A 20,648-nucleotide genomic window follows, 5' to 3' on the forward strand; every position below is an offset into this window, starting at 1 on the left:
ACAGTTGTAACTATAACACTGAAGGCAGAATAAGGCAGATATAGACCTGGGTTTCAATTCTGGCTTCACCACTTATTTCATGACCTTGAGCAAATCATTCAAATTTTGTGGGACTCAATTTACTTATCTGGAAAGTGGGGATGATGATATTAACTATTTAGAAAGACCCTACAGAAATGTTGTGAGGACTAAATCATTTAAAATATAAAATGAGGGTGCCTGGGTGGCTCAGTTGGTTAAGCGACTGCCTTCGGCTCAGGTCATGATCCTGGAGTCCCAGGATCGAGTCCCGCATTGGGCTCCCTGCTGAGCAGAGTCTGCTTCTCCCTCTGACCCTCCCCCCTCTCATGCTCTATCTCATTCTCTCTTTCAAATAAATAAATATTTAAAAAAAAAATAAAAAGTGTTAAAAGGCTGCCTTCGGCTCAGGTCATGATCCTGGAGTCCCGGGATCGAGTCCCACACTGGGCTCCCTGCTTGGCGGGGAATCTGCTTCTCCCTCTGACCCTCCCCCCTCTCATGTGCTCGCTCGCTCTCTCTCTCTCTCTCTCTCTCATCCTCAGTCTCTCAAAATAAATAAATAAATCTTTAAAAAAATAAAAATTAAAATAAAAAATTAAAATATAAAATGAGCTTAGCAGGGCGCCTGGGTGGCTCAGTCGGTTAAGTGTCTGCCTTCGGCTCAGGTCATGATCCCGGAGTCCTAGGATCGAGTCCCACATCGGGCTCCCTGTTCAGCAGGGAGTCTGCTTCTCCCTCTGACCCTCCCCCCTCTCATGCTCTCTCTCTCTTTCTCTCTCTCTCAAATAAATAAATAAAAATCTTTAAAAAAATGAGCTTAACATAACATCCTACACATGGAGAGTGGTAAAAGGACCTTTTAACAAGTTAAAATCTTCTTGAAATTCAAAGGTTTTAAGCCTTAATATTTTTATCTTTCCTAAAAAATATCTATTTTCTAAGAAGGTAGATAACCTTCTGTCTCCATCAGACAATGACCAGCTTTAAGAGCATTGCTACATTTACTAAGAATTAAGATAGTAGGCTCTATTTAAAAAGGTAACAGGGGAGCACCTGACAGGCTCAGTTGGTAGAGCATCTGGCTCTTGATCTCAGGGTAGTGAGTTTGAGTCCACGTTGGATATAGAGATTACTTTAAAGAGAAAGAGGGCGGGACCTGGGAGGCTCAGTTGGGTAAGTGTCCGTCTCTTGATTTCAGCTCAGGTCATGATCTCAGGGTTGTGGGATCGAGCCCCGCATCGAACTCTGCACTCAGGGGATTCTCTCTCTCCTCCCCCTGCTCACACACTCTCTCTTAAATAATAACACCTGTTTCTCTTTTAAATCTTTTTTGTTGTTTGTTTGTTTGATTGTTTGACAGAGAGAGACACAGCAAGAGAGGGAACACAAGCAGGGGGAGTGGGAGAGGGAGAAGCAGGCTTCCCGCTGAGCAGGGAGCCCGATGCGGGACTCGATCCCAGAACTCTGGGATCATGACCTGAGCCGAAGGCAGACGGTTAACGACTGAGCCATGCAGGCGCCCCTCATATAATAAATCTTAAAAATAAAAAAGAGAGAGGTAATAGGAATAAGTAACTATTACTTATTACTATTACGCTCATCAACTCAGCTACAGATGAAATAATCCAGGACTCATTCGGGTACTCAGTGCTGTTCAGAATTCCTTTATTCATTCCTAATTAGTAACTTTTCTCATTTTCTGAATTTACCTATCTTCCTTTCCCTCTCAGTAGGGGAGAATAAAGACCATTGAGATTGAGCTTCCTACTTACTTTTTTTTTTTTAAACAATGTCAAAAAGTCAGTGTATTTAACCATACTCAGCTTGTAACAGAGCAAATGGATAAATGGAATAATAATTCATGTTATACCCTATTATTATATGAACAGGCAACAGGAAAAGTTGGTAAAGGAAGGCAGAGTAACTCTTACCTTTAAGAATTAGAACCAAGGGGCTCCATAATCATCTGGTATCCACTCAAATGTTGTACCTATGGTTAGAAATGTACATGATGGGAATTCCAGAGATCTTCCAGATCCTTCATTTAAGGTCCCGGTCAACTGTGACCACAATGTAACACTTGTGAGCTACTCTCTCTGTACTAAGCAGTCATCTGCCTAAGTTCCTTTGTGTGTCATTGGTAATCGTTCAAATCTTGGATCCCTGGCAATCTTTAGGGTTACACAATACTTCGGCCCCAATTTCTCAGTTTCAACCATTATGCAGTCAGTTATTCAAGGGATACACTTGGCATACAGACAGTCCATCATTGACTATACTTAGTTGAGTTTGGCTTTAATGGAAAAGTTTGATAAAGTTGGTATCAACCAGGATGTGGCCAGATGGGCCCAGCCACATGTTATATTGGAAGAATAAGCAGGAAGGATGTTGGGAGTCTTCTCTTTCCTTCGGTGCACTGGTATCTTTCTTTTCTTTCTTTTTTAGGTGTTAATCTATTCCTCTCTTTAAGTCTCTCATCTCTAGGCATTCACTTCATGGTCATATACTTTGCCTTCTTTTGTTTCCCCATGTTCACACTGCACCTGTTTCTTCTGGGATCACCTCCTACTTACTCCTTCTTAAAAAGCCTCTATCTTGAAGCTTTCTGGAAGGCATTAGATAATTCAACTATTCAACATCCTGTGCCAAACTACTCGATTTGCTATCATTCCCCAATACTTCTTCATTACCCTGGTTAACTAGGACTGTGTATAGGTATCAAGAAGTTTAATATATGATGTTTGTTTTTACTAAGAATGGCAAGAATCATAAACGTGTGTTGTTGATTTATTGGAATAACAAATACCAAAGAATACATAAAGGAATTACATAAATAAATTATGATACAGACATGGAATATTCTGCAGCCATTAAAAATAATGTTGTAAAAGGATATTGAAATAGAAAAATCTTTACAATGTGAAGAAGCAGGCTACAAAACAGTATGGTTAATGTATCATTTTTGTGAAGAAACTAATGCATGGAAAAACTACTAGGACAGACATAAAAATATGAACATCGTTATCTTTGAACTATGGAATTTTTTTCCTTTATATTCTTTTGGTGTTTTCCCAGAATTTCTGCGTTATACTTGTATTAATTTTGTAAATAGAAAAAAGCAAAATGGATGCTGACTTAATTAGAGAAAGGAAGAGGGAAGGTGCCAGAACCCTGGGGAATATCTACATTTAAGGTGTTTGAATGAGGAAGAGGAATTGACATCTTAGACTTGTACTTTTTAAGAACTAAGTTTTCTTTTTGCTAGTTCTTGCTATTAGATCTATTTTAGCTTCCTAGCTGCCTATCAGTATTATATACTTAACCTAGCCTTAAGCATCTAGGTTAAAATAAGGGGAAAAGACACACATTTTTTTTGTAAAACAAAACATACCCACAAACCAATATTTCTTTTTTTTAAAGATTTTATTTATTTATTTGAGAGAGAGAGAATGAGAGATAGAGAGCACGAGAGGGAAGAGGGTCAGAGGGAGAAGCAGACTCCCTGCCAAGCAGGGAGCCCGATGCAGGACTCGATCCCGGGACTCCAGGATCATGACCTGAGCCGACGGCAGTCGCTTAACCAACTGAGCCACCCAGGTGCCCGAAACCAATATTTCTTATAGTCCTAGGAATCCCATGAACAGATGCTGGCCATACACATAGCACAGTCTTTCAAGTCCTCAAGAGGTCTTTTATTTTAATACAGCATAGGTAAGAAATCCTCCTGGGTAGAGAGGTACTTCTGGAAATCGTATTAATTCTTTCGGGCTAAAGTAGTATCATTTGAAAATATTTCTAGAGGGGCGCCTGGGTGGCTCAGTTGGTTAAGCGACTGCCTTCAGCTCGGGTCATGATCCTGGAGTCCTGGGATTGAGTCCCACATCGGGCTCCCTGCTCAGCGGGGAGCCTGCTTCTCCCTCTGACCCTCTTCCCTCTCGTGCTATCTCTCATTCTCTCTCTCTCAAATAAATAAATAAAATCTTAAAAAAAAATATTTCTAGAGAAACACTGTTTCTGTAGCATTGAAAGAACCCATTCCATCCCATCCTAGAGGGTTTAGGAGTAACCCAAGGAATGACCAAGCTAATCCATCTCACAATTTTGGTCACTGCTCTAAAAGCAGAGTTATCATATAAAACATCTCATACAGGGGCGCCTGGGTGGCTCAGTCATTAAGCGGCTGCCTTCAGCTCAGGTCATGGTCCCAGGGTCCTGGGATCAAAGCCCCACATCGGGCTCCCTGCTCAGTGGGAAGCCTGCTTCTCCCTCTCCCACTCCCCCTGCTTGTGTTCCCTCTCTCACTGGGTCTCTCTCTGTCAAATAAATAAATAAAATCTTTTTTTTATTAAAGATTTTTATTTATTTGAGAGAGAGAGAATGAGAGATAGAGAGCACGAGAGGGAAGAGGGTCAGAGGGAGAAGCAGACTCCCTGCTGAGCAGGGAGCCCGATGTGGGACTCGATCCCAGGACTCCAGGATCATGACCTGAGCCGAAGGCAGTCGCTTAACCAACTGAGCCACCCAGGCGCCCCAATAAATAAAATCTTAAAAAAAAAAAAAATCTCATATAGAGGCCTCAAAATGATTCGTACTCACAGACACTACTAACAAATAGTCAAAATAAAATAGTGCTTCACAAAAGCAAAACGAAACAAAACAAAAACAAAAACTGCATTTACATGTATTAAATGCATTTACATAAAAAATAAATATAATAATACACAGGAAAACCATTTGTTAAAGAAGGACATATATTAGACAACAGAGAATTAGGCAAACCGGAAAATGTGAAGTGTTCTTTTTTTTTTAAAGATTTTATTTATTTATTTGAGAGACAGAGAATGAGAGATAGAGAGCATGAGAGGGAAGAGGGCAGAGGGAGAAGCAGACTCCCTGCTGAGCAGGGAGCCCGATATGGGACTCGATCCCAGGACCCTGGGATCATGACCTGAGCCGAAGGCAGTCGCTTAGCCAACTGAGCCACCCAGGCGCCCCAATAAATAAAATCTTAAAAAAAAAAACCTCATACAGAGGCCTCAAAATGATTCGTACTCAAAGACACTACTAACAAATAGTCAAAATAGTGCTCCACAAAAGCAAAACGAAACAAAACAAAAACTGCATTTACATGTATTAAATGCATTTACATAAAAAACAAATATAATAATACACAGGAAAACCGTTTGTTAAAGAATGACATATATTAGACAACAGAGATTTAGGCAAACCGGAAAATGTGAAGTGTTCTTGTCATGTAAATTTAGGAAATTATAGAGAAAACAGAATCTACGGGTTTAAGAATGTATTGTGAAGAGACTTTCTCTCTAGATTTTCTCTACAACCCTTTCAGAGTACAGCTTATATGAATAAATACTTTTGAGAAGCACCTGCTTTGAAACAGACTTCCCACTGGCCATGTTAATAACTAACAATCACACAAGAATCAAGATTACTTTTCAAGATTTGATTGCAGATATTTCTTATATAATTGAATTAAATGGCTGTAGAAACGTAAAGACTTCAAACCTGGGCTTAGGGGATCCTAAGGTTAAACTCCAAAGCACTGTTTGCAACCAAAAGGAGCTAGGAAATACTAGAAAATGGATATCTACCAGCTAGCTTAACTGCAGCCAGAAATACTATCACTGTGAAAAGTCGGTCCCCAGGGAACATTAGCTCCTGAAGGGCAGACATGTTTGTTTGTGTTTTGTTCAGGGCTGCACCCTAGCATCTAGAACAGGAACTCCCACGCAGTAGACACTCAGTATTTTAACTAACGAATGAATCAGAGAGACCATTCTTGGCGTACATGAGGAGTCAATCCAAATTCATTTCATGTATCAATACCGCAAAATCTCCCACCAACTGCAGAAGCTGTTACTGAATGACTAACATGTTAGGAAGCTAACTGTACTGTCACTGTATACTTTTGAGAAAAATGAATGATAAAAAACGATGGTTTTTACTCTTGAGGAGCTGGGACCCAAGTAATTGTGAAATCGTTATGCGTGTTACTAAAGAAAGCATGACAGTATTATGAGGACATATAACATTCCCGGTATTTCCATCTTCTTACCACCCTCCCAAACGCGGTGAGGAAGCCAGTCCTAAGGTACAGGTGCTGCTTCCCTCAGACACTGGTGCATCACCCAAGGCACTTGTACCAGCATCTGCCTGGCAGCGCTAACAGATGGAAGACATTCATCATCTGTTTGGTGTTCCCACCTTGTCCATCCAGCTTCAAATATAACTACGCTGAGCTAGATGAGTCAGCAGCTGGTTTTCCAAAAGCTAGTGCATCACTCCCAAAGCAAAAAGGAACAACTTCACACTTCAGAGGCCTGCATTAGTGCCAGAAGTATCCATGTTGCCTCAAGTTTTCAGACTCCCCAGTGATCTTTCACTCGATGGATACCAAGGCAGAGGCAGATCTGAAAGCTAGAGAAAAACAGGTGGGTTCTCATACACAACTGCGGCCCCAGCCCCAGGCAATATAGGAAATGGTGTTTGTTCACACTGTGGATTAACTGCTTTGAAGGATCAAAATGCAAAAGACCGCTACATTCAACATATAAGGTTTTCTTAATAATAAAGCACTAAAAAAAATGTGAATAAGTCATTCTTTTATTTTTCAGAAGCGAAAATGACAAGTCGCAACTTGCCTTTGGAAAAGGCATTAAAGAATATTGGGTTAATAAGCTATCTATCTCATGGAGACAGTAGCCTAAGACTCAATTATCACACAGCTCTCAAAGAAAGTCCAATTAAATAAATCTCAGAATAATATGCTTTTAAGTAAAACAACAAAACAAAAAATATCAACAAAAAGTTATAAAGAATCCATAAAGTGGTATATGAAGAAAAAGGATAATCTGGAAATCCACATACTGAGAGTGCTCTATTGAAATCAAGGAAGCCCAAATCCTAAAACAGAAAAAAGAAATACGTTAAAACACAGTATTTTAAGAGTCAAATGAGGTTACTGCAGATGCACATTTTAATGCTTCATTTACTCGGGACATTTTTTTCTTTCTCTTAGAGCACTTTATATATACTGTAGGAGATCATGTGAATGAAAGTGCAGAGATCTGCCTTCTCAATGAGCCCCTCAAGTTTTAAATATCAAATCTGAGCCTGGAATCCCAATTAAAAGTTTATATAACAGACTACAGAGAATGAAACTGCTTACTCAACTGCATTTGCTTAACTCTTCCACATTATGGCTTAAAAACAATCTGTAAACTTTTGAAAGAGACACGACAATTTACAGTATGAAAATAGGGCTATGTGAAACTATACATGCTTTCTCATAAAGTAGGACTGACAATTTCCAAAATGAAGATGCTTACTGCAAAATGACAGAGTTGGTGGGGGAGGGGGTGGGGTAGGCAGTGCAGAACCACCAGTGGAAGGCACCAAAATCCTGGATTCTACATTCAGCTTTGTACTGATTAGTTGTATCTTAGTCTGGACTTACTCAGGTCTCAATTTATTCCCTGGTAAGAAGAGGTAGATGGATCTCTAAGCTTCATTTAAATCCAAAGATTCTTATAGTTTATAAGAAAAGATTTGAAAAACTTTTTGGTCAATCAGTTGAATAAATTCCTCAGATCCTGACAGGGTCTGTCACTGTTCAACTCTCATGAAAATAAATAAAGTAGATCCCGTATTTTATTGTGAGAAAAGAAAAAAAAATCTACCTTTGTGGCAAAATTATACTTCATAAACTATTTATACACTATAACATAGAAAATAAATGTCTGCTCCTTTCCTGGCCTCTAGAAGCACTATCTGAGACAGAATCAACTAAAAACCCTAGGACTATGACTTTGGCCAAAACATCTAGCCTGCCTTGGGGCGCCCGGGTGGCTCAGTCGGTTGGGGGTCTGGCTCTTGGTTTTGGCTCAGGTCATGATCTCACGGGTTGTGGGATTGAGCCCCATGGCAGGCTCCACGCTCGGTGGGGAGTCTGCTTGAGGAATCTGTCCCTCTGCCCCCCAACCCGCTCGCATGGGTGCTCTCTCTCTCTCAAATAAATATATAAATCTTAAAAAAAAAAAGTCTAGCTTGTCTTTCTCTCTGCCTTCTCTCTGAGAGCTGTTAGATGGTTCAAAGTGAACTATCACCTAACAAGTACCCTGCACCCTACATGTTATATAGGACTTCTCCATTGCTGAGGAGATTGTGCTAGGGAATCTTTCCTGATGGTCTATCAAAATCCTGAGAAAAATCTAGCATTATTGGAAGATTACTTATTAGAATAGACTAATGTACAGCCCTGGAAATAAAAACCTTGTAGTAGCAGAGTCCTAGAGAACCAGCGAGTTGAACCAGGAAGACTGATGATATCTCTGACTTATCCAAGTGTACTACCTATTTAAAGCTGCAGCCAGTTAATAATTCTCATGGGCAGGGCCAAACTTTAAGTTAGAGTTAAGTACTTATAGTAGTTCAGGGTTAAGACTCAATCAACCTTCAGGTTTAGGGAAGAAGAGAAGGAAGAGGTTTAAGGATCATATTGACCCCAGGAAAGCAGGAGAGCAGCAAAGACATGCCGTACTGAACGCTCTACAACACATACTTTCCTCATAACCATCATGTAATACTATGAAATATCTTTTTGCTTTGATGTTATCTTTTTGTTGTGAACTCTCTCTTCTAACCATAATCTCTGCAAAGAGAGACTGAATCAGGAACTGCAGGAGCAATGAGGGTACATAAAAATGCTTTATAAAAGACTAGAGATGGTTCAGGTAAATGGAGACCTGTGTTTCTAGATAAGCAAAATGAGAGGTTTATAACATTAGATGATCTTAAATTTCCTGTGGCTCTCACATTTTCATAATTTTATACAGATAATATACCATAATAAAGATTATACATGCATATGACTTACTGTTTCTTTTTAAAAATATTTATGGATATAACTGTGTTTTTCTAAATGTCTCATTAGTAATACTCAGTCTTGTAAGTCTGGTTCCATAATAATCTATAATGTAACTACTTCCATCTGAAGGTCCAACGATCTAGAAGAGAAAATTTTCAAAATTACCATTTTACAAAAGACATTTTCACAATACTTTGTGTTTACTTTGCTTGGTTGCTACTAAATTATTTCAGCAGCACCAAAATACAACTTAACTGAACTCAAGCAAAAAAAGTAACTTAGTGGCTCAGGTAGCTGAAAAGGATATTGGGAACAATCACAGGATCCAAAGAGCTGCAGGAACCAAGGCTTCAAGGACTGAAATTCCATGCACACATGCACACACACCGCGCCGCTGCTGGGGCCCCCCCCCCCCCCCCCGCCACCGCCCTTGGTCTGGCCTCTGAGCCTTTTAGCTCTTCTGCCTTCATTCTGCAGAGAGGCATTCCCACCTGCTTGCCAACAGCTCCAGATTTACATCTTCAAAGCTCAGAAGCTCCCCGTGGAAAGTATAATTTTCTTCCTCAGTGTTTGTATACAAATTCCAGGGAAGGACTGATTTTGGGTTTTATGCCTACTGCTGGACAAATTATGATAGCCAAGGGAATAGAATTAATGTGATTGGCTAGGCCAGTCCCTGTGGGAGTGGGAGGTAGTGTGAGGGACAATCCTTCCAGAACCACGTGGAATGGAAGAGATAGAAAAGAAACAACACACGCTCATTACAGTCATCTTGTCCACTAATCACATTTCTGACAATCCAGTTAACATGATTTCTACAAATTATTCTTTAAGATAGCAATCTTCATGGGGCACCTGAGTGGCTCAGTCTGTTAAGTGTCTGCCTTCAGCTCAGGTCATGATCCCAGGGTCCTGGGATCGAGCCCTGCATCGGGCTCCCTGCTCTGCGGGAGGCCTTCTTCTCCCTCTCCCACTCCCTCTGCTTGTGTTCCCTCTCTAGCTGTCTGTCAAATAAATAAAATCTTAAAAAAAAAAAAAGATAGCAATCTTCAAACTGTAGCCCTAGGGGCACACAAAGATTTACCAAAATGTATGTGAGCCCAGATGGTTTAAAGGAAATCAATTTTGAGACCCTTAATTCCCATAAATATTCTTTGTAAAAGTGATCGACCTGATACCAAGCCACGGTGGGGTCAGAGTTCCCTTCCCACTTCCCTCTCCCTGTGGTCCTTTCTCCAGAAGAAACTTGATGACAATAAACCACGCATGCCATCAAAGCAGGTATTATGATGGAACAGTGCCTCTGATGAGCCAAAGGGATAATTCAAAATACAGGACTTCAGGAAATCTCCTTTAAATCATTTTTTTAAAAGATTTTATTTATTTATTTGAGCGAGAGAAAGCACAAGCAGGAGGCGTGGCAGAGGGAGAGGGAGAAGCAGGCTCCCGGCTGAGCAGGGAGCCCAACTCCACTCGGGACTCGATCCCAGGACCCTGAAATCATGACCTGAGCCAGAGGCAGCTGCTTAACTGACTGAACCACCCAGGTGCCTCAGGAAATCTCCTTTAATCAAGAGTCCAAAAATATGCTTGCTCTGCCTCATCTTTTTCAAAAGTTGCATTCCCAGTAACATTTTACTTTTTTTGCTTAAAAGTAATTTGCTAAATCATTTTTATAATATATAATATGCTTATGCTGTTTTGATCAACTGTGTATCAACAATTATGACAACAATCCAGTAATTACAGAAAATTTTATAATCTTTTAATGAATCATGAAAATCATGATAATGAAACTGATCAGTAGAAGATTTTTCAAGCATAAAAAACATAGAGAAAGTCAATTATCATATGGTTTCACTTATTTGTGGAACATAAGAAATAGCATGGAGAACATTAGGAGAAAGAAGGGAAAAATGAAGGGGGGGAATCGGAGGGGGAGATGAACCATGAGAGACTACAGACTCTGAGAAACAAACTGAGGGTTTTAGAGGGGAGGGGGATAGGGGGATAGGTGAGCCCAGTGATGGGTATTAAGGAGGGCACGTACTGCATGGAGCACTGGGCGTTATATGCAAACAATGATTCATGGAACACTACATCAAAAACTAATGATGTAATGTATGGTGATTAACATAACATAATAAAATAAATAAAATTTTAAAAAATATTACATTAGGATAAAATTCTGTGGGAGAATGGAACTAGAAATACAAATTCAAGGAGAAAAAGAAACTATGTAAAAATCACAATGCTTAGTGAAGGGTTCATTCATGTCTTTTTTAAAATGAATGATATTTTAATTCTATGGTATTTATATTTCATTGGATACATTTTAAAATTGATATAACAGTTTTATTTAAATATGTCAATATTTGCAAACCAGAAATTATATCCTTTGCAACTATTTAAACTTATGATGGAAAACTTAAATGTCAACTTAAAAACGTGTGGAGGGTAGGGATTTTTAAAAAAAATTCTTTCAGGGGTTATACAACCAGAGTTTGAAGAACACTGTTGTAGTGCATGCTTCGTTTTAAAAATAAGTTTGGTTTTTAAAACTATTTGACAAATACTGGATTCCTACAACACTCCAGGCACTGTGCTTGGCATTATACACATAACAGTGAATGAGATACAATCTCTGCCCACGAAGAGCTTATACTAGTGAACTATAAATATTAATATTCAAATAACACAAAGCACTTTTGTGCTAAATACCATGCTGGGTACTGTTACACACTCTGCTTATTTTCCAAAGATTAATTTGGTTTGATATTTATGAATGTTATTTAAGAATGTAATAAAACCTTGGGGCACCTGGGTGGCTCAGTGGGTTAAACGTCTGACTCTTGATTGCGGCTCTGGTCCTGATCTCAGGGTCTTGGGATCAATCCCTGGGTCAGGCTCTGCACTCAGCTGGAGTCTGCTTGAAATTCTCTCCCTCCCTCTCTCTTTGCCCCTACCACTGCTCTTTCTCTCAAATGAATAAATCAATCTTTTTTTAAAAGTAAAAAATAAAAAAGAATTTAATAAAACCTTTGCAGTAGGGCGCCTGGGTGGCTCAGTTGGTTAAGCGACTGCCTTCGGCTCAGGTCATGATCCTGGAGTCCCAGGATCAAGTCCCGCATCAGGCTCCCTGCTCAGCAGGGAGTCTGCTTCTCCCTCTGACCCTCTTCCCTCTCGCGCTATCTCTCATTCTCTCTCTCTCAAATAAATAAAATCTTTAAAAAAAAAAAAAAAAAAACCTTTGCAGTAATCAAGGTCCCAGAGGAAACTACTCTGAGCATTAAGCCGAGAAAGAGAAGAACGAGTGACTAGGAGTCACAACGTGTTTTGAGACTGGACGAGGGGAACAAAGAAAAACTAAAGCCCAGCCTGTAGAAATAAACCAAATCATATGGCAAAAAAAAAAAAAAAAAAACAACTGCCTAATTAGGAACATGTGCATAGCTTGGGACCAGGCCTTTTGTCCCATTCTCTTTTTCTTCCTTTGCCGTCTCCCCTATTCCTGTTGAAAAAAAGTATTCAAGGCTGGAAATAAGGAAAATACATGATTAGGTGACCTTTTCCTATCATGCATTTCTATTAAGTCTACCTGAGGTTCACTTGCCTCTCTTGGGAAATGTAAAACTAACTAAAGCCAATCAGGACCCACATGTTTTACAATCTTGTAAAGTCAGTAGTTAACATGTAGAAAAATAATGTGTTGTTTTTGTGTTTTTGTTTTGTTTCCTCTGTTCTGTAGAGAAGATAGCCCAGAAGGATACAGTTTTATTACCTGGTAATACAGGATCTAAATCTGTATCTAACTCAGCCATTTTCTTACCATTTCTCTCCACTCAAACTCTGTCACTGTGGCTCCTCAACAACCAGTTCTAGCACAGGAATTCCACTCCTCCTTCCAGAGACTGGGTCTGTCTGGGCATGGAATCTAATTCTGGCCAACCACCAATAATGCAAGTTCACTGTTGGCATATCTGCCCTTAAGAAGATATGTGGGGGGGGGGGGAGACATGGGTTCTTTCTGCTGCTAACAGGCACTATATAATGAAGTTGATGCTAACCAAAAGACCTGAAGATGGCAAAGAGAAAGAAGGAAGGAGAGAGGGAGAAATAGGAGGGAAGGAAGGGAAGAGAATGGGAGGGAGGGTCCACCATTATGTCCTTCAGCTCTAAATTAACAAATCTTTTAACTACCTTAAATCTAGATTCTTGGTATGATATAGTAAACTACCGTATTATGAAAGCAAATTTAAATTGAGGTTTCTGTTACTTGTAGCCAAAAACACCTGATAATGCACTAGTTTTCAGCACCCTCTCCTCACTACTGCCAGATCACCAAAGCACGGCTCTCATTGCTACTCTCTGCTAAAACCACCTGAAGAGCTTCCCCAAAGACAAACAAATTCGGTCACTGTGGGAAAGCACCAGAGGAAGGGAGAACTGGAAAAGGAGGAATCCTCTCTGGATCTCAGGTTTTTGTATCCATATAAAGAGGAATAGAATAAGCTGATCTATACGGTACTTTTTAAATTCTACATCTTGTATGACTATGACATTTAAATGTAAACACATCTACAAGGTATTATCAATATACTTTCCTTTGAACTATGCCATCAAGGAAGAAATTGTTCATCCTACTTAACATTTTTTTATATATATTGTTAAGATTTTATTTATTTGAGAGAGAGAGAATGAGAGAGAGAGAGAGCGCGCGCACATGAGCGGGGGAGGGCCAGAGGGAGAAGCAGACTTCCTGCTGAGCGGGGAGCCCAATGCGGGACTCGATCCAGGAACTCCAGGATCATGACCTGAGCCGAAGGCAGTCGCTTAACCAACTGAGCCACCCAGGCGTCCCCATCCTACTTAACATTTAAGAAAACTATCTGTTGCAAAATTTTCAACTATTCTCACCAAAATCGAAAACTTAAATGTTTTTAAGCATCTTATATATACTTATGTACAATACATGTGCCTATTATGAATTCCTTTATTATATTATTAAATTGTTAATTATAAAATTACAAGACTTTAAAAATATCCCATGCTGAGAAATTTTTTACTGTTAGATATGCCAATGTCCATTTGTTTATTGGCAACAGAGTATGAAACCTGAAATTATGTTTGTTTCTCTGCTAAGAAATAGCCTGAAGAAAATTCTACAGCATGAAGTATTTCCATTTGATAAAATGGGGAATATTTCCATAATCTATGGGTCCAATTCATGGACCAAGAGGTTGCTACAGGTCTTCATCTTCCAAAAGGGGAAACAGGAGGGTCACTACACTGTGGGAAGCTATTCTGTACAATAGGTATCAAGGTCTCTTGTGTGAGAAGCCTTAAAACCACAAGAAAACAACATCATATCCTCTATATTAGTTTCCTGTGGCTACTGTAACAAGTTACCACAAACCTTAGTGGATTAAAACAGTAGACATTTACTCTCACAGATCTAAGGCCAGAAGTCTAAAATCACGGTTATCTGCAACAGCCCCATACCCTACAGATGCTCAGGGGAGGATCTGTTCTAAACCTCTTCTAGCTTTCGACAGCATCAGTATTCCTTGGCATTCCGCAGCTTATGGCCGTATCACTCCAATCTGCGTTTTTGTCTTCACAACGCCTTCTTTGCTCTATCTTTTCCTCTTCTGTCTCCTATAAGGACACTTGTCATTGGATTTAGGACCCACCCAGATAACCCAGGATGACTTCTTCATATCAAGATCCCTAACTTAATCACATCTGCAAAGGCCCTGTTTTCAAATAAGGTAATATTCCCAGGTTCCTGGGATTTAACATGGGTATCTTTCGTCCTACCATACTCTCCCTACGGAAATGGTGGTGGGGGGCACCTGGGTGGCTCAGTCCTTAAGCGTCTGCCTTCGGCTCAGGTCGTGATCCCAGAGTCCTGGGATCGAGCCCCGCATCGGGCTCCCTGCTCCATAGGAAGCCTGCTTCTCCCTCTCCCCCTCCCCCTGCTTGTGTTCCCTCTCTCGCTGTGTCTCTCTCTGTCAAATAAATAAATACAATCTTAAAAAAAAAAAATAAAAAAGGAAATGGTGGTGGTCTGGAGGCATTGGGTGGAATTTAAATTCTTTGTTTCTGATTCTCTTTAGCAGCTTAAATGCAAAAAAAATCTTGTTTACCTTAAGAGGTAGATTTTTCTATAGGTACAAAGTCTACAGCAAAGAGAATAAACCAAGAAACTTAGGAATACACATTAAGTTGAGAATGTTAAGAAGTGGTCACCAAATTCCCTTTTTTTGTTCTTTACCTCTGATCTCCATTCTAATTCTCTACAATCCCCACTTACCACCTACCCACACAAATAATAAGCATACACTTAATTTGGTATATGAGCTGGATACATATTTATTTTTAAAAAACATTTTCTTTGAATATGTATTTTTAATTTATCCAAATAATATTGTTGTGGACTTTGTTCAGTTTCAAACAATTCTCACAGGATACTGTAATTTTAAGACCTTTCCATGTAGCATATGTACATCTAGATAAGTGCTTGTAATTGCAGCCTAGTGTTAAAGGATGCGTCCATTCTCTTATTAGTGTACACATCTAGGTTGATTCTAACTTCTGGCTACCACAAACAGGCTCCAACAGACAAAATCTTTGCACATGACTCCTTGTGGACAGCAGTACAATTTTTTTAGAGTAAATGCCCAGAAGTATTTGTTTACGTATTAGTTATTTGGGTGATTCTGTGCATCACCTATTAGTTCGCTGTACTCATTTAACTATTAGGATCTATATTTTCTTGTTGATTTGCAGAAATTATTTGTATATTCATCATATCAATTCCTATTGCTAGTATCCTTTTATTCAGTCTATTAAGTGTTAAGGTGGTCTATGCTTATGGTATCTTTTTTAAAATAGAATTTCTTAATCTTAAGGTAATCAAATTCCCTAATTTTTTTTCTTTATGATTTACATTTTAGGGATATTGTTTAAAAAGACTTAACCAATCTAAGGTCATGAAGATATTCTCTTCAATTAGCTTTATATAAAAGTTTATCTTGGGGCGCCAGGGTGGCTCAGTCGGTTAAGCGTCTGCCTTCAGCTTAGGTCATGATCCCGGGATCGAGGCCCACATGGGTCTCCTTGCTCAATGGAGTGCCTGCTTCTCCCTCTCCCTCTGCCAATCTCTCTCTCTCTCAAATAAATAAATAAAATCTTAAAAAAAAAAAAAAGTCTATCTTCTCCTAAGAATATACCCAAAAGAACTGAACAGGGTCTTAAATAGATACTTATACAAAAATATTCATAGCAGAATGATCCATAATAGCCCAAACATGGAAACAACCCAAGTGTCCATCTACAGATGAATAAACAAAATGTGGTATATACATACAATGGAATACTCTTCAGCCATAAAAAGGAATGAAGTTCAAATACATGCCACAATATCAATGAACCTTGAACACATTGTTTAAAATGAAATAAGCCAGGCATAAAAGGACAAATATATAATTCCACTTATATGAAATATCTAGAATAGGCAAATTCATAGAGACAGAAAGTAGATCAGAGGTTACCAGGTACTGGGAGGTGTGGGAAATGGGGAATTATTGCTTAATGGGTACAGAGTTTCTGTTTACAGTGATGAAAAAGTTTTGGAAATAGATCATGGTGACAGTTGTACAATATTTTGAATGTCATTAATGCCACTGAACTGTATACTTAAAAAAGTTTAAAATAACAAATTTTATATTATATATATATATTTTTACCACACCAGGAGAGCTTACTTTATGTGAACTTTGTTAATATTGTAGGTTTGCAATTTATAAACTTTTGATTTTGTTAGTGGAAAATGTATTTTTGCTTGAACATATTTAAGTAACATTTAATAAGTTAAAGAAAAAATGTGGTTACTAGTAAGTACTTTCATACCTAACCTTTAACAATAGCTATCTATCTATGCTCCCTCATTAATGTCTTTGCATTGTCATTGAAGTCATACTGGCTTAGGTAACTCAAATTATCTTACAAATTTAAAATGTTATGAATGAATTAAGGAGGGAAAGGAAAACTAAGAACACTTTATACAACTCTGTCAATGCACCCTTTTATGCGATCTAATCCACTTAGGAGTTTCTCCATATGAAGAATGCAAATACTAACACTGGCAAGATTAAATCATCTCCTAAAGACCTATTAACCTGGCGAAAAAAGTAAAATGACTCCATTGTCTGCAATTAGAGCACAATGATGCAAACTGTGTCCTCCTAGTCCTCCCAAAAATATATATATTCTTTTAAAAGTCAAATTACATTTTTGTGTTCATAGCTGACTTCTGTGTGGTTAATTTTAATGTGAGGCTATTAAAACCATCTGATTAGTCACATTTAAATTAAACGCCAGGGCGCCTGGGTGGCTCAGTTGGTTAAGCGACTGCCTTTGGCTCAGGTCATGATCCTGGAGTCCTGGGATTGAGTCCCGCATTGGGCTCCCTGCTCAGCAGGGAATCTGCTTCTCCCTCTGACCCTCTTTCCTCTCATGCTCTCTATCTCTCATTCTCTAATAAATAAATAAAATCTTTAAAAAATAAGTAAATAAAACACCAAAATTCCTACAAAGTGCCAGAAGTTATGCATGCAGACCCCCTGACTTCATTTGATGTAAAGACTGGTTAGTATTAATCCTAAATAACCAATATAAACATCATTCCTCAAGAAATGAATAAGATTCATACATTATATCTCCTGAAGAAAACACAGCTTTGGGATTAATCTCAAAACCAGTTTAAGATATTCTTTGTTGGGGCGCCTGGGTGGCTCAGTCGTTAAATGTCTGCCTTCGGCTCAGGTCATGATCCCAGGGTCCTGGGATAGAGCCCCACATCGGGCTCCCTGCTCAGTGGGAAGCCTGCTTCTCCCTCTCCCACTCCCTCTGCTTGTGTTCCCTCTCTCACTGTCTTTCTCTGTCAAATAAATAAATAAAATCTTTAAAAAAAAGATACTCTTTGTTTTTTAAACATTCCTTTAATTCACTGAATAAATACCTGCCCACAGGAAAAGTGAACTAAGTGAAATCTGCCTGATTAAGGTCACAGGACAGAGCAGAGGCTACACAAATTATCAGTCTCCTCAGTTTTCCAGTTTATTTCCCCAACAAATCACACCAGGGTTAAATAAATAATAGAGCAGGCAATTTGAAAGACTTGGTATCTATAAAATGTCTACTGGTTTTTATATATTGCTGTCCTACATCTAGTGAACTATCAAGGACTTTGATCAACTTTTCCAGTACTGGTAACAGATTTAGGGTGATTACAGATTTAGTTCTTCCTTTGATCAACAGTATACATATGTCACAGGGCAAGGGAGTAGGCTATGTCTTGAACAAAACAAACTGGCAAACACAGAAGTGAACCTACAACTTGAGCCTTGCTCATGCTCTAAACTGAAAAGCCTAGTCTTTTAAAATTTTCAGTAAAATTCAAAGAATTTAAACAAGATAAAATCAGCTCATTTTTATTTTAAGCCTGCAGTTCCCAAGGAAACATTTTATTTCTGATAATAAATGGAATCTTATTATCAGAACACTTTTGGGATAGATTATAAGTTTCTCTAGGGCAGGACCTCAACAAATTATACCTGATTGGTGCTCACTAAACCCATTTTCACCGATGGCATAAAACCTACTATTTATAGTTTATCATATCAACTTTTATTTTATTCATTACTTCTCAAGTGACACTAAGAAATTTAACACTTCAAGGTCCTAAAGAAAAAGCAAGCACTTTTTAAAACTACCTTTTTTAGCTTCTCATCTTCCCTGTAATTGGTACAAAGCTACACTTTTCACAAGGTATACTGCATTCAGTTCAAATCAGCCAAAATTTTCGATAGTATATGCTATGTTTAGCATACTACCAGTGCTATAGTAAAAAAACTTTTTTTCCTAAAGAAATTTATGTGTGAAAAGTAAAACCTCATGTCTAAAAGTTAAAAAATAACACAGAAACACTATATAATTCAGTGCTAAAGTGGATTATCTATATTAAATACCAAACTAATGAGATATTTTATAAATTTTACAAATTTATAAAATTCGTAATGTCTTGAAATTATGCCGCTTCTGTGAATTTCTACTGCTCATATAGTTATTAGTCCCTTAAGGAGATCTACTCTGTAATGTTAACAGGAATAAAAATGAAAGCAATTTCTTCCATGATGCATAGAATTTTTTAAAATTGTCACCGACTACCCTGACTTCCTTCCTACAGCCTTCTACACTCCATTTCGTATTTCCATTTTCCCTCTACCCATCTTCATCTTTCCGATTTGTGGCTATCTTATCTCCACTTAACAAAGGAAACTTTCTTTTCCCTTTTTTTGCAGACTCCACATCAATGGTTTTGGTACAATTAAAAACATCCAGATTGTGTGAGTGAAAAAAATTTAAATGAAATCAGAATATTCTCATATTTTTTCTGACAAAAAAATTAAATGTCTAATCAATCCATCATAACATATATATAAATATATAAGCACAAAGAATGTCTTAAAATCTTCAGAACTGCCTTATGAATTATACATACAGTAATGATACACAACAGTTACCTATAATTGAAAGACTGTATGTTACAAATATATCACTGATTTAGATTTTTGTTGAATGCACAAAAGGGCTGAATTAATTCTATGTTTTATACTATTAATTCACACTGCCATGTTCATACATTTTAAGAACAAAAAAAGAAGAAACTTCAAAAGTTTATTAACAAATAGATATTCATTAAAGTATTTTCAGTAAATATAGTGACATGTAAAGGTTACTTTAGTAATATGTGCATTATGCTTTATATTACTTTGGTTCAAAGAAGAAATAACTAGACCTATTTTTTTTAAGGAGGATTTTCCTGGATTTTTGTTATAAACACTGTGAAGCAAAGTATGTTTTTATAGGTCTTGAGTTCATGCACAATATGTTTCTGGGATCATAGCCCAATAGAAAAACATTGCGATTCACTGGGGAACAATATTTAATGGCAAAAAGAAAAAAAAAAAAACAGGATGGAGAGAATGAGAAAGAAGAATAAACAAAAAGATGATGGACAAATGTAAAAGGTCTATGAGACATTGGAAAAAATATATTTGGGACAAAAACATTAACATAGCTTATGATATTTATATTAAAAACATTTTAATTGTTGAAAAAATAATTCTTAAAAACTAAAGTAGTCAACATCACATGTTAAGTATATTACATGACATGTAGAATAAGGCTACCCCTCTTATTTGGCTACATTTAAAAACTTATTTTTTCCCCAATCTGAGAGCAGTCTAAAGCTAATGTGGCCATACCTGTTAAAATGTCTTAGGGAAATGTGCTGCAGAAATTCAAACACTCTAATTCTGCCTTAGTATTTCTTAATGCAATAGGTTCAGTTGGAGATCTTAAAGAACGATTTGTTCTCAAAAGTTCAGGCATTTGTGTACCAGAAAGCAATCGCTGAATCAAATAAGCTCTGTAATTTGATATAAGTAAAGCTTTATATAAAGCAATGACATCACCAAAGAAAGAACCTAGTGTGAAAATATTAAGTAAATGGGTTTCAAAGACACTGAATTCTGGATATTTTAAAGAATCCCAATAATACATGAAATTCCTTGGATCCTCATTTAAAGTGAGAAATCCATTTCTAAGCATATGTGCACAAGTACCTTAGCCTCTTCATGCCTGCTTGCCTGTCCCCCAGTCAGAGAAGGCA

General features: G+C 38.0%; 1 protein-coding gene and 1 pseudogene across 1 annotated transcript in view; both read right to left on the bottom strand.

The window, feature by feature from the left end:
* Positions 1-1,961: 1,961 nt before the first annotated feature.
* LOC113929068 lies at positions 1,962-2,551 on the bottom strand (annotated as a pseudogene).
* A 2,506-nt stretch (positions 2,552-5,057) lies between these two features.
* Positions 5,058-20,648, bottom strand: part of TM2D1 (TM2 domain containing 1) — a 48,570-nt gene continuing 32,979 nt past the window's right edge. Inside the window, exons 6-7 of the mRNA XM_027580806.1 lie at positions 8,918-9,047; positions 5,058-6,945 (exon numbers count right to left, since the gene is read on the bottom strand). Coding sequence (XP_027436607.1) covers positions 8,937-9,047 — 111 coding nt within the window. The 3' untranslated portion in view covers positions 5,058-6,945; positions 8,918-8,936. The remainder of the gene's footprint in view (positions 6,946-8,917; positions 9,048-20,648) is intronic.

Source organism: Zalophus californianus, chromosome 4, assembly GCF_009762305.2.
Source record: "Zalophus californianus isolate mZalCal1 chromosome 4, mZalCal1.pri.v2, whole genome shotgun sequence".
Lineage (NCBI taxonomy): Eukaryota > Metazoa > Chordata > Mammalia > Carnivora > Otariidae > Zalophus > Zalophus californianus.